The sequence below is a fragment of the Clinocottus analis genome, unplaced genomic scaffold (assembly GCF_023055335.1).
Source record: "Clinocottus analis isolate CAN_PGR_092001 unplaced genomic scaffold, fCliAna1.0.p SCAF_23, whole genome shotgun sequence".
NCBI lineage: Eukaryota > Metazoa > Chordata > Actinopteri > Perciformes > Cottidae > Clinocottus > Clinocottus analis.
The window spans coordinates 7,890,640-7,903,742 of NW_027175965.1; the positions used below are offsets into that span (position 1 = coordinate 7,890,640).

At 43.3% G+C, this 13,103-nt stretch overlaps 1 protein-coding gene across 5 annotated transcripts in view; it reads left to right on the plus strand.

Annotated features, from left to right (window-relative positions):
* The first annotated feature begins 1,598 nt into the window (after positions 1-1,598).
* dennd1b (DENN/MADD domain containing 1B) overlaps positions 1,599-13,103 on the plus strand; it is a 100,054-nt gene continuing 88,549 nt past the window's right edge. For all 5 annotated transcript variants that reach the window (XM_068589521.1, XM_068589517.1, XM_068589518.1 and 2 more), the window contains exons 1-2: positions 1,599-1,896; positions 3,341-3,405. In XM_068589521.1, the coding sequence (XP_068445622.1) occupies positions 1,880-1,896; positions 3,341-3,405 (82 nt within the window). In that variant the 5' untranslated portion in view covers positions 1,599-1,879. The remainder of the gene's footprint in view (positions 1,897-3,340; positions 3,406-13,103) is intronic.

The following is a 13,103-nucleotide window of genomic DNA, read 5'->3' on the forward strand; positions in this document are numbered from 1 at the left end:
TGAGCAATGTGTTTATTGTGGAGTCCTGAAGCAGACTTTAATAGACATATACAGTATTGGCTGATTCCACACATGGTTTGTGTGTATGAGGCAAACAGTTTTTCATAATCTAAAACTGATGTACATATATATATATATATATATATATATATATATATATATATATATATATATATATATATATATATATATATATATATATATATATAAAAATATATAAATATATAAATATAAATATATCATTCATGGACGGCTGTCGTCTAACTTGCTTGCTGTAAGTAGCATTTACAACTGACACACTATAATTCTGCAGGACAAAGTTAAGCAATCATGCCAGTCTTCATCAGTCTTCAATTGTCCACCACAAATCTGTTGGCTGATGAACAGCTTAGCAGTTGAGGGGTTAAGGGCCGTGCTCAATAGCACTTCAGTGGTGGTAATCGGTGAGGGGCAAACAGCACTCATTCAATCCCCCATCTTGTCATAAGCTCACCTCTTGAACCTTTAGGCCTTGCTGATGTGCAACTTGATGCTGGTTAAGAAATGTGGGGGCAAAAGCCTGTTTACACAGCCTCCATACTTGTTTCTTTAATACAAGTGACCCATGTTGGATGAGCTGTGGTAATGGCCGGCTTAACCTGTTTAACGTAAATTTGCTGTTGGGCTCCTATTGACCCCCACACCCATATACTGCCATCTGTATTTGTATACCACCTCGCAGCAGACGACACATGGCAGCTTTACTATTTGCTGAGAGACCCAGAAGACTCTTGTGCTGGAATACTATACCACCAAACAGGTTGTCTGTGTGACAGTTTATGGTAATCCAATCAAAAAGGATAGCTTCGTTCCCTTCATAATTAACTTGTGTTTTTTTGGCCTACAACTTTGATGTTATGGTTCACTGTTCACTCAAACCTGTCACCAGCTTTGTTCCGAGATGCAGTGCAAAAAAAACCTGGCCAGCAAAAAGTAAGCAGCTAGCTAGTGAACATTGTGTTGCATTGAGATATTAAAGAGCCAACAATTACCCTTTTGGAGATCAACACAGGGCTAAAAAAAGAGTGAATATTGAGCATTAAGTTTGTCAGATAGCCATAGACATGACCCCAAATGAGTGCTAATTTGTTGCTTCGTATCTTTTGAATGTTTAAATGGACATCTGTTTACTATCATGTTGTTATGTTCCCAGTAACAACTTTAAAAGGCCATGATATGTAGTGTTATGATGTGTTTGCAGGTTGTTCGTCAGCCCCCAAGTTGCAAAAAAACATCTCAATTTGCAGGACCCAGGATGGTCCCAGCACCCCACTTTGAGAACCACTGCTGAAGGCAACCATGTGCAACAATTACTGAACTAATAATGCAGTCTCATAGGGAAACACGTGTTTTAAAATGTTTTATATCAGAAGCATGAATCACACGGCTCAGGTCTGCTGTGTGCATCATGCTGGTTACTCATGTTAAGTGGAATAGAGAGAGAGAGAGAGAGAGAGAGAGAGAGAGAGAGAGAGAGAGAGAGAGAGAGAGAGAGATGCTCGCAGGCAGAAGCTGCAGCAAGGTGCTAATCTGACGCGCTGACGTCACCAAATCTTTGACAGCACTTCCTGGAGTGGTGTTTGTTGTGGGAAATAAACGCCGTGGTGGTGCTGAACTGGGGATCCAGGCTACATTTAACGGGAGAAGGACGGCACACAAAAGTACTGCGCTACCCCACCAACAAGCATGCGGTCGCGGCAGCTTTCGGCCGACACCAAATAAAAAACAGTGACGGCGGAGAGACTCAGGAAGGACGAGTGGACATATCCTCGGACAGCCAAGCGGAGTCAGAGCAGAGCCGCCGACAGCACGGAGTTGTCGCGATGCTGTAGCCTAAACCATGGACAGCAGAATAAAGTAAGAGCCCTTCGGTTTAGTTTCTATCCGTCGCTTCTTGACGTAGACATGTCGAGCTAACGGAGAGTGCGTGGTCCCCCCGGCACGGCACGTAACGTCACGTTAACTCGCCCCTGGGTGTACGAAGGAATGTTTGGCCGTAATTTGAGCCCTCTTCCAAACAGTGGCTTTACCCGCCGGGGGCCAGCTGGCTCGACAGCATTTGGGTCAGTCTGTTGCTCGGTCTACCGACGTTAGCTGACCGCCAATTAGCAGCTCCGCTAGCCGGGCAAGACCGCGGCGAACATGCCGGCGTGTGGACGCGACAGCGAGCCACCCCGGTCCTGTCCCCTGGTCCTGTCCAACACCAACGGTCCTGTCCAACGGTCCTCTCCCCTAGTTCTGTCCTCCGGTCCTGTCCCCTGGTCCTGTCCAACGGTCCTCTCCCCTATTTCTGTCCTCCGGTCCTGTCCCCTGGTCCCGTCCAACGGTCCTCTCCCCTAGTTCTGTCCTCCGGTCCTGCCCAACGGTCCTGTCCAACGGTCCTCTCCCCTAGTTCTGTCCAACGGTCCTGTCCCCTGGTCCTGTTCAACGATCCAGTCCCGTCCAACGGTCCTGTCCCCCCTGGTCGTGTCCAATGGTCCTGTACCCCCGTGACCTGTCCCCTTGGTCCTGTCGCCCCGGGTCCTGTCCCCCGGTCTTGTCCCCTGGTCTGTCCCTCATTATCTTGTCCCCTGGTCTGTCCCTCATTGTTTTGTCCCCTGATTCTGTCCCTCATTGTCTTGTCCCCTGATTCTGTCCCTCATTGTCTTGTCCCCTCATTCTGTCCCTCATTGTCTTGTCCCCTGGTCTGTCCCTCATTGTTTTGTCCCCTGATTCTGTCCCTCATTGTCTTGTCCCCTGGTCTGTCCCTCATTGTCTTGTCCCCTGGTCTGTCCCTCATTGTCTTGTCCCCTCATTCTGTCCCTCATTGTCTTGTACCCTGATTCTGTCCCCCATTGTCTTGTCCCCTGATTCTGTCCCCCATTGTCTTGTCCCCTGATTCTGTCCCTCATTGTATTGTCCCCTGGTTCTGTTCCTCATTGTATTGTCCCCTGGTCCTGTCCTCCATTGTCTTGTCCCCTGGTTCTGTCCCCCAGTCCTGGACAACGGTCTTGTCCCCCCCGGACCTGTCGCCCCGGTCTTGTCCCCTCCATTGTCCTGTCCCCCGATATGTTGTCCGAGATGAGATAACTTCTCGTTACAAAGCAAGAGCAGCATATCTGTTATTGACGTAGTCAGCTGTTGACAGTGTGACTCACTCAAAGTGGGGCAGGTCTATAGTTATTAATATGATAGTAATGTGATGGAATGAAACACGGTCGCTGTGCTCGATAATGCTGGAAACACACTTGTTGCCCATGTTTGCGTGTATTAACAGCTGCCACGTATCTCCCCTGAGTAAACAGTGTTTTGTTCTTCACAGGGAAAAGCCAGAACGGACATTTGATCTGGTTGTACAGGTGGCATGTCCAACATCTGAAAATGAGGGTAGGTGATGTCAGTATTTCCATTCATAACGTACTGTCAGTCGGTCAGCTGCTTGGTGAGACAACTAAATGGGAAATGTTGCTCAACCTAAAAATAACATAGATAATAAATATAGGTAGGAGTTGAAAGATTACTCAATTCATTGATTATTGAACAGTTGAAAAATATTTTAAGTCAATTTATTAGCCAAACATGCCCAAAATGTATTGATTCAATCATTATTTCGATGTCAATGAAACCTGCTTGGGTTATAAACTGTTCTGAGAAAACAAGGTATTTGAAGACACCGGCTTGGCTCTCTGTAACAGTGTGATGAGCTGTTATCAAGTAGTTTACGGATTAGTCGATCATTAGAATCTCTGTTAGTTGCAGTCTTAAATGGAGCATAGTCATTTTTAATTAGTGTTACATCGAGTGATGAAACACGCAGGATGCAAACATCACATGAAACGGAACAAAGATCTCTCAATTGCACAACAGTCATTACTTTCATATCCATGGTGCTAAGCTCACCCGCTCACATTTAAATTTACCGCAATTTGTTGACCACTTTTGGGATTAATTAGACATAAGTATTTTTCTTTGCCAGGGGTTTTCTTTAGTGTCCCGGCAAAGGGAGTAACTCAAGCTCATGATGGAGGGAGTATGTTTTGTCATTGATAATTGACTGGGCCTTCATGTGTACAGCTGTGTTGTAGAGGTCATCTAATGGCTTTTGCTGGCGTAAATGATTAGTTGTTTGGCATAAAATCAATTGTCAGCAGTTTTCATAACCAGTCACTCATTTAAGTCATTATTGGTTTATAGTAGTTCAAAAGTGTGGATTATCGCACTTTTATATTTTATTAAATTTAAAATTTTTCTTCTGACGAAAATATGTGAAGATGTCACACGGGAAATAATGATGAACATTTTCCTTATTTTTTATTTTTTTTTACCAAACAAGTCATCGATTTAATAATAAACCCCTAAAGAACGACAATGGTAGTCAACAATGCAAATACTTGTTAGTTGCGGCTCTGACATCAATCTTTTGCCTCTTGTATTTTTTTGTCAGCCATGTGTTTGAAAAAAAAAAAAGCTGTGTTTGTGTATCCACAGTAATTGTAAGGCTGCACAGGCAAGATGTCATTTGACGTTGGCAGAAGTGTTTTTGCACAGTATTTTAAATCAGACGGCGAGCGTCAGAGGGTGACACTGCGTGACCGAGTCCAGTCTTGCACAATGAGAAGCAATCATTATGTCTGTGGTGTTATTACGTGTGCTCCAGCATTTACTCTGTCTATTGTAAAGCCTAGAAAAGGCCAACGGTGAGTTCATCTGTAAAAGTCAGAGATGTTTACTGTGTTAGTTGTTATACATTCTTCATTTATTTGACACGTTTTCCAGTCCTTGACTTTTCTGTTGTTTAAGCCTGACCATAAGACAACCAGTGCAGACCTTTCTCTTGTGACTGTGACCCCACAGAGACTGTTTGAGAAAGACCGAGCTGCTTTAAGTGTTTTGCTGTTTGCGGTGGTCAAACATTCCAGCAGTGGGATGAAAAAAGTCTTCAGACTAGTTTGGGAAATGACTGTGGCCAATGAAGAAACAACACACCTTTTTATATGAATATTGGACATTAAGTAACCTGTATCACACATAAATATCCAGTCACATGAGTCAAATATCATGTATAAACATTTTCACTGTACATTACACCAGCTGTCTTATTTTGCCCCCGCAGTTTTGACGTTAAAGAGGTGTTATGTGGAGGGTTCACTCCAGCAGCTGCTGAGCTGACCGGAGTAGACTGAACGTTGTCCTTGGACGTAGATCTGATATTTTAAACCAAACTCATAAAGCACCGGCCTGCGCTGTAATAACTGACTTCCCCCCCTACTTATGATCTCGGGTTAGACTCATATCCGGACTCCTGCTCCCTGGAGCACAGCTACAGAGCAACGTTTGCTCGCCCCTCAGGTCAAATTGAACAAACGCATTCTGCTCGGTCATTTGATGAAAAGTGCTCTCTCGGCCCCCGACTGCCGAGTCCTGATTGGACATGAGAACGTCCATGTTTAGGAGGTTGTTAAGATGTATGTGTACTGTCTCTCTGCCAGCAGAGGCTTCACATTGTGGTGGATTTTTTTTTTTGTAAGAGTAGTTTCATATAATCATTTGAGGAATGAATCACTTCTCTCTGAATCTGATCAATTTCCCTTTATTTGACTTTGCTTTATCTGCCATTTGTATGACATGAAATACTTCTTGAACGCTAAAACTGTCATTGCACTTGGCCTGAATGAAGGGATTGTGTGCAACTATTATACATCCATGCATGCATTAAGCTCTAAAATTGTTCTTAAAGCAATGTATGCTTTTTTTTCTCTCAATAATGTGATGCTTGCTTCAGCCATGAGCTGAAAGGGTTAATGCTATGAGTCATAACAGAACAGCTTTGGCCAGCTATGAAACCTCCACAGTCGCTTACCACAAACAAGAGCTGTTTCTCCTTCAGCCAAACATTAGGTACTTTGCCAAAAAACACCACTTCACATTCACACTTTATCTTCCCACTAACTCAGAGGCAAACAAACAATAGTGCAACCACGATAGACTATAATTAAATTGTCATAGCAACATGGTGTCGAACATTTGAGCGTTTGGAGAAGTGATGTGAGGTTTCAGTTTGTTCATAATTCTCACATATCCCCCCTGAACAGTTTAGTGAAGACAAGTTTAATTTGAGATTGATTTTGGCTGCGTTTGAGTTGTTGTGTACTCCCTCTACAGCGATGTAGTTTGTATTACCATGCTTTAAAGCGACTGAGAGGGTGTCCTGTTTTATTGACTGGAAAGCTCGCTGTGTGTGTGTGTGCACAGTTTTTGCTGATACCGCAACACTGTTTTGCCGCCCTCACCACATCCTGGACTTGCAGGTGTGAAATTAAATCCACGTGCAACAGCATGGCATGATACCATTGTAGTGTGGAGGATAGTCACCTTTTTGTTTGTGATAGCCGTGAGCAAACTCCAGAGAAACCTGTGTAGTCGTACAAATATAGCTTCGCCCTTTATACATGGTCAGTACGCCTCGCCCTCAACTTCCCGTGTTCAGTGGCTTCTCACAGTTTCTGTAGTCGGCCATATGTTTGCAGATGACACGTACATTTTTGTAGAAAGGCCTGCGACAAGCCTGTCTACTAAGTAGTTTCATGGTGACCTTTTTAAACCGATAGATTGCTCGGCAATTATCAAGTTACCGCAAATATTTTACACTGATGTCCATAACCTCAATATGTATTTATGTGACGGGTTCCTTAAAGCTTACATGTGAGTGCTGAATTATTATTGCTAATCTTGGTAATTAATCAATTCAAGTAATTTATTACAGTCAAGATGTTTAACTCATGAATATATCAACTGACAAAGAGCAAAATTAGCACGGAAAAACATCTCAACATATTTTAAAAGACAAAACAAAAGTCTATTGTTTAATGATTTATATTTTGCATTGTGAAAGTAAAGGTACTTTTTTGGTTTAAAGAATGGCTCAGGCTTTATTTAAGTGGCCTTCAACTGGTGTCATTTGTTTTTCAGAACAGTATTCAACCAGCAGCCTTTATTAACAACCTTACTGTTTTCTTTAATTTAAATGTAACACGCTTCTTTAAACTTTATGCTGCAAAATAGGCCAATGTCATGTCAATAGCATATGTCATTGTCATGTAATTTTGTGTTTTGTAAGCCTTGAATGAAGAATCCATTTTAATTAATAACAATTGATCACTGTGGTGGCCAATTCACTGAAGGTGAAAAAGGGTTTGTCAATGGTCTTGTGCTTTTCTACGCTTTGACAAGAGTGTGTTGATGAAGCATTGAGCTGTGACATTTTATGAATTCACTCTGGCTCTTTATGGCTCTCTATGGTTTAGTTTTTACGGAAGTTAGCTCTCTAACAGCCGCAATGGCAATTAAACACATAAAAATGGCCGCCGCTCTGTCTGAGCATCCAGCTACATTGATTTAAATGGGAATATCCGTTCAACTCCTAATCTATTTCTATGGTGTAACCCCAACTCACTGTGTTTTGGTGACTAAAACTGAATGTCAACACAATTCAAAATGTGCATCCTTTGGACTTAAGCATTGTGAATTATGGCCCGAAGGGGCAGTTGCCTATTCAGCACATTTAGTCACTTAGTATTTCTTGTGATGAAATGCTCCAATCTCAAATCAATTCCACTAAATTATTCTGATGATCTTTGCACTTTGTTGTTAAGTACTCCCATTATTACAGCTTTGACTGTTATGTACACTGCTGATAGTGACGACTCATGTGACTTATGTAGATTTGTGATGTTCAGCCAACTGGGCCATTCAACTGCGAACGACTGCTATTGATGCCTGACATTTAGCCCAAACATCAGGTCTGATTTACAGGTTTCAGATCCAGTTTATCATACTGTGGTCAAGGCGAATACAATGTGTAAGTGTGTAGCTAAGAGCATGTTATTTAGAGCAATTAAGTCTGCCAGTGTTCTCAGTGCGTTGGACAAATTCCCAATTATTACTCCCATGGGTAGGTTGGATTTTTTTTTTCTCCCTGTCTTTTGGCAAACACCCGTGGTAACAAAATAATATCAATGGCGTCTAACAAAAATGTCCATCACATCCCAGATTTGATTATAAAACAATGATACAGAAATTTGAAGAGCATGAACAGAAGAGGTGTCGCTAGTGAAAATAAATAACAACAACAAAAAAAAAAAGCTCACATCTACAATGATGGCCGTGTTCATATCTGGACTTGGCCTCACACTTCTAACCATGGATGTGTTGATAGATGACAGACACTGGCCCTTTTTCCTCATGCAGGTCCATGGAGACCTGGCCTCCCTGTTCAGCCCGAGCTCAGTTCCGCTTAGCTCTCTTGGCTCAGCGCTCTGTGGATGCTCAGGCTGTGAGCGAGATGCCTGAGAGCGTGACTGGCATGCTAGCTACTAGCGGCCCTGGCTACATAAAGCCATATTGATGTGCTTCCAAGATGCTGCCAAAGCTAGCAGATGACGCTAATGCTGCCAAGGCAGTAGGTGGGGACAGATGCTACCTGTCCTCGCTCGCTCCCTACAGCCAGATTGTTCCCAGTAACAAAGCAATAAACTTAATAGATCAGTGTATCAATTTTACTGCAGCATTCATGCTGCAATTAAGAGAACGATTTACCGTATGGCTAGCACTGGTGCCTCACAGGACTACCGTTTTTGGGTTTAAAACCTGACACTGGTTCTTCTGTGTGGTTTACTTTGCAGGCTTTTTTTTTGTCAAGCTTCCCCTTTTTTGCGTTTCTCTTTCAGTTCAGACATACAGGTCAGATACATTGGGATAAATTGTCAGTTTCCCTGCCATTGGTAGATGGGTGAAAGTGCTCTGTTTCCACCTCTCGCTTGTGCCTGTCAGTAGTTTCTCATAGAGTGTGCGTCTTTTTTGTTGGCGATAAGTGACAGGTTTGTCGTCTGCGTCTCACGATATCGCCCCTCACTTGTCGTAAAAATATGCTCTGGAAGGTTTTGAATGGTGAAACACAAATGCATTTGCATAGGTCCGAGAAGCAGAATTTTGTCCACGGATGAAAAGTTTCTTTTGTTCTGTATCCTGAGATGAATCTTTGCTAAGACCCGTAGGTCTCACAGTGTCACCTGCTGTTTGCTAGCTAGTTATTAATCTGCTTTCTTCCCTGCTGTAGCCCCCCTCAAGCAGCACTGTGATGTTCCTTTTTTACCCTTTTAGCTTTCACCCTTTTCCCATTTCCACCCTTCGTTTTCGTAGAGCAAAACTCCTGAGCGGTAGAACTTTTAGAAAAGGTTGAACGTTGACATTCTGCAAAATGTCATAATTGCTCCTTGACCCAAGCTTTGTCGTTTCTGCAGTCTGATTGGATTCCGGCTGCGCGTTGAGTTCATGGTGGGCTCACACTCAGACGGGAGGCCATTGGAGTACTAACAGATGCCATGGCAGCAAGGAGGGTGTTGATTGGTCATTAGAGAGGCCACACTCCTCCACTCACACTCCTGAGAGGACCTTGGGGTCTCACACTTTATTTATCTCGCAACCCTTCTGCCTTTCTCTTTTGTCTCACCCGTATGACTTTGCTAAATTGGCTCTTTCCACAGAATCAGATATCGTCCAAGTCTTTGTTGTCTTTTGTTGGTTTTCTCTGAAATGATTTGAGGAAGTCTCAACTTCCCTGCGATGCTTATGCTATGGTAATGACCGCAGTGTGAGTGGACTTTGAGGAACCCCTCCCAATTTAAGCCAGTGTCTATAGGATCATGGCGGACCCACAGTCCAACATTTGGCAGCTTTTTTGTGTGAACGTGTGTTGACACCCTTTTCTTTGGCGAACACTCTTAATAATGACATATTGAGATGCTAATGTGGTGCAGCAAGCGGTACACAACTTTTGGAAGACTGCATCACCTGCCAGCAGATCAGAACCACATTTCATTTTAATGACATCAGAATGATGAATCAAGCAAGACATGAGAAGACGGTAATGGGATGTGATGGCATAAGTGACTTGAATATGTATTGATGGATGAGGTCACATTCCAGGAAAGAAAAAACAACTGTTGTCTTTGACATTACATTTGAAGTCTGCTTGACTTTTGTGGAATAGTTGCATGTTCACAAATCAAGCCTATCCTGTTCAGTTTCCAAGGTGGATCATCACAGTCTGTCCTTTGTACGACACGGTGAGGTATCACAGAAGAATTGTTGGTATTTCTGTTTTGGTTATCCAGATGACGACGTTGGCACGCGGGTGCTGCTGCTTTTCACAATGCTCGACATCCTCGTTCTTGGTGTTGGTGTCTGGAGTCATTTGTAGCTCCCCGCTCACAGTCACTCATCCGTTCAGTTGCTGTGTGGCACCCTGCTGCTCACTGGGTGTAGTTCCAGCTCTTTTCTTATTGAAAGGAGTTGGAAGCAAGTGTTGTCCGAAAATTTCCACCATCCCAGCATGTTCTGTTTCAGATTATATGGTCCAGCTAAAACCATGACTCAGCATTGTTCACTTTTTGTCTAGTGCAGGTCTACAATATGTGAGTTGTTGCCTCGGTAGAGGCACTGAAGAATTCTAAACTAGATATATAATAATAATATATAATAATATATATTTTTTCTTTTTCCAGTCTATGTGTCTTTGGCAATGATAACCAGAGTGAAAAGTTATGCTAATGAATGTGCACCGGTTGTATACCTGCTCTACACACTTATGCACTCTGTTTTGTTGGTCTGACAGCACGGTTTGAATGAGAGCGCTCAGTTTGTGTGGCCGCAAAAACTGTCATCGCTAATGTTCATCCGTTCTGTCTGGCGACATCTGTCTTTTTCCACACATACACTCACACTTCATGTGTCCTGTTTCTACCTGTTCTTCTCACATTGCAACTTTTTCTTTGTGATCACACGTTGTTTGACACAACCAAGGCGCAATCCTTCTTGCTTCCCTTTTCTGATTATCACTGGTTAAGACAAGTCTCTGGGACTTTTCAGGTGGTGCCACGTGACTTCACTACGTTCATGTTTTAACACACACACGCTTATATGCACATTGATCACATGCAGGACAGCTGTGAGTGAACTTCTCTCTTATTTCTTCAGAGCATTGTTGCAGAGTATTATTGGCCTGAGCATGAAGAACTGGGGCAAAATGAGACTGGGTGGGGCAGGATGGGAGGAAGGGAGATGGGGAGGGGGGAGAGAGAGAGGATGAAGGGTGGTGGTGGTGGTGGATATGCTGATGGGGTAGTCTATTAAACGAGAGGTGAGATACCGAGGGGGTTTCTGGCTGAGCTTTCCCACTCACTGACGCAGAGAAACTCCAGGGGGGCAAACTGCTTCTGTGTGTGATAGCAGGTACATGTTTAGGTGGATAGTGTGTGTGTATACCATGTATGGCTCTGCATGCGTGTGCACGCCTGCTGCATGGATGTGTGCGTCTGTGCACGATAAAGAGACACAGAGGCGGTGAGAGCTGCAGGAGAGGCTCATCTGAATTCACTAATGCTGCCAGACTGGGAGAACATGGAAAGACTTCTAGGCACTGACGCTCACGGACTATTTTTAGACTTCCCCTTTCCACGGCGAAAAAGTGGGGGGAAAAGTAGGAACCCGATCAATGATTTAAAAAGAGATGATTTTGATGAATGCAGAAGAGTTTCATCACATCGCCCCCACTTGCAGCCTCGCAGCATTGTTCTTGGTGGCCTGTTTATTTTTATTATTTGTGTGTATGTGTGTGCATTTCGCTATGCATCTTTGTGTGATGGCAGATGAATGTATTCCCTTGTGGACACTCTTAAGTTATTCACCAGAAAGCTGTGGGAGTTTCATGCGTTTGAAAATAAAAAAGACCATGGAGCAAAGGCTAGAATATCGTCCAGCTGAATTTAGCTTCCAAAAAAATAAAACGCTAGTGTCATCTTAAAGTTAAGCTCCTCTTCACATGTATCATGTCAAAGGATGACAATAGAGGGCCATGAGTATTTACGCTAAGCACAGCAGATGGCACACACACACACACACACACCACAAAGTATTGCGAGTCAAACAATGATTGGCTGGTTCTTATGCATGTAATACCAATGTGGCCTAGTTTAGCCCCCAAATGAACAGGATTAGTGCAGCTCCTGCTTTAATGTCGCTTTAGTGATGTTAATCTGTTCCTAGTCTGGCAAATTGGATTCCATCAACACAAAAAAAGCTATGCTCAAAAATATGTGACTTTTGACTGCCATATTCAGCAGGTTTTAAAAATGACAGGACTCCAACAGGATTTGGGGTTTACTCACTCCTCATGACCCGCCCACGACTCTGGTCGTGTGCCGTGGGAACGACGGCATGACGTATTAAACGAGACGGCGCTCTCTGTGAGATGTTCCTACAGGAACCGTTACGTGTGAGCATTTCTGATTTACGGCTGTCAAAAGTATGTTTTATTTGTATTGCGTTATTGGCAAGAAACCTGATGTAAAATGATGAGTAATCATTTTTGCAGGGGAGACTAAAACAATATCCAGTGTTCTTTAAACCCCACTTATATGAATGGATCAGATGTACAAAGAATGAAGTCCTCTGGTTGTATCATGGTCTCACAGGGCTGCTGCCATGTTGACTGATGTAAAATGACCCCAAAGATGAACGATGCAAAAGACAAGAGATGCGTTTTTCCCCGGCAATTAATGAAATCAACCTACTTATTGACATGATATGAGTACTGGTATCCTGACATCTAGACTGTTGTCCTTTAAACCTTAATTTCTGTGGTCAAGTCTAAACCCGAGTGGAGCAGAACTCGTGGTACGGGCCTCCTGTCTGCGCTGTCATCTTGGCTTCTATCCCCCACTATTTACACGTCAACAGCTATATGCCCGGAGGCTACGTCTCTCCATTCAAGGCTGCTTCTATGCAGCCCAACGCCACACAATTACTGTGAAGACGACGGCGTTTACACGCATGTTGTAACCCTGCTGGCCCCTTAATTTGGGTTCTGGCCTATTTTTTCAAGACAGAAAATATAGGTCAGTCTCGACGTCTCTGTGAATGTCTGGGACCATTTATCATTGCAAATCATATAATTCATCCACAAGGTCTTTGTTTTCATGTAGACGGACAGACACACACACACACACACATACACACACACAGACACT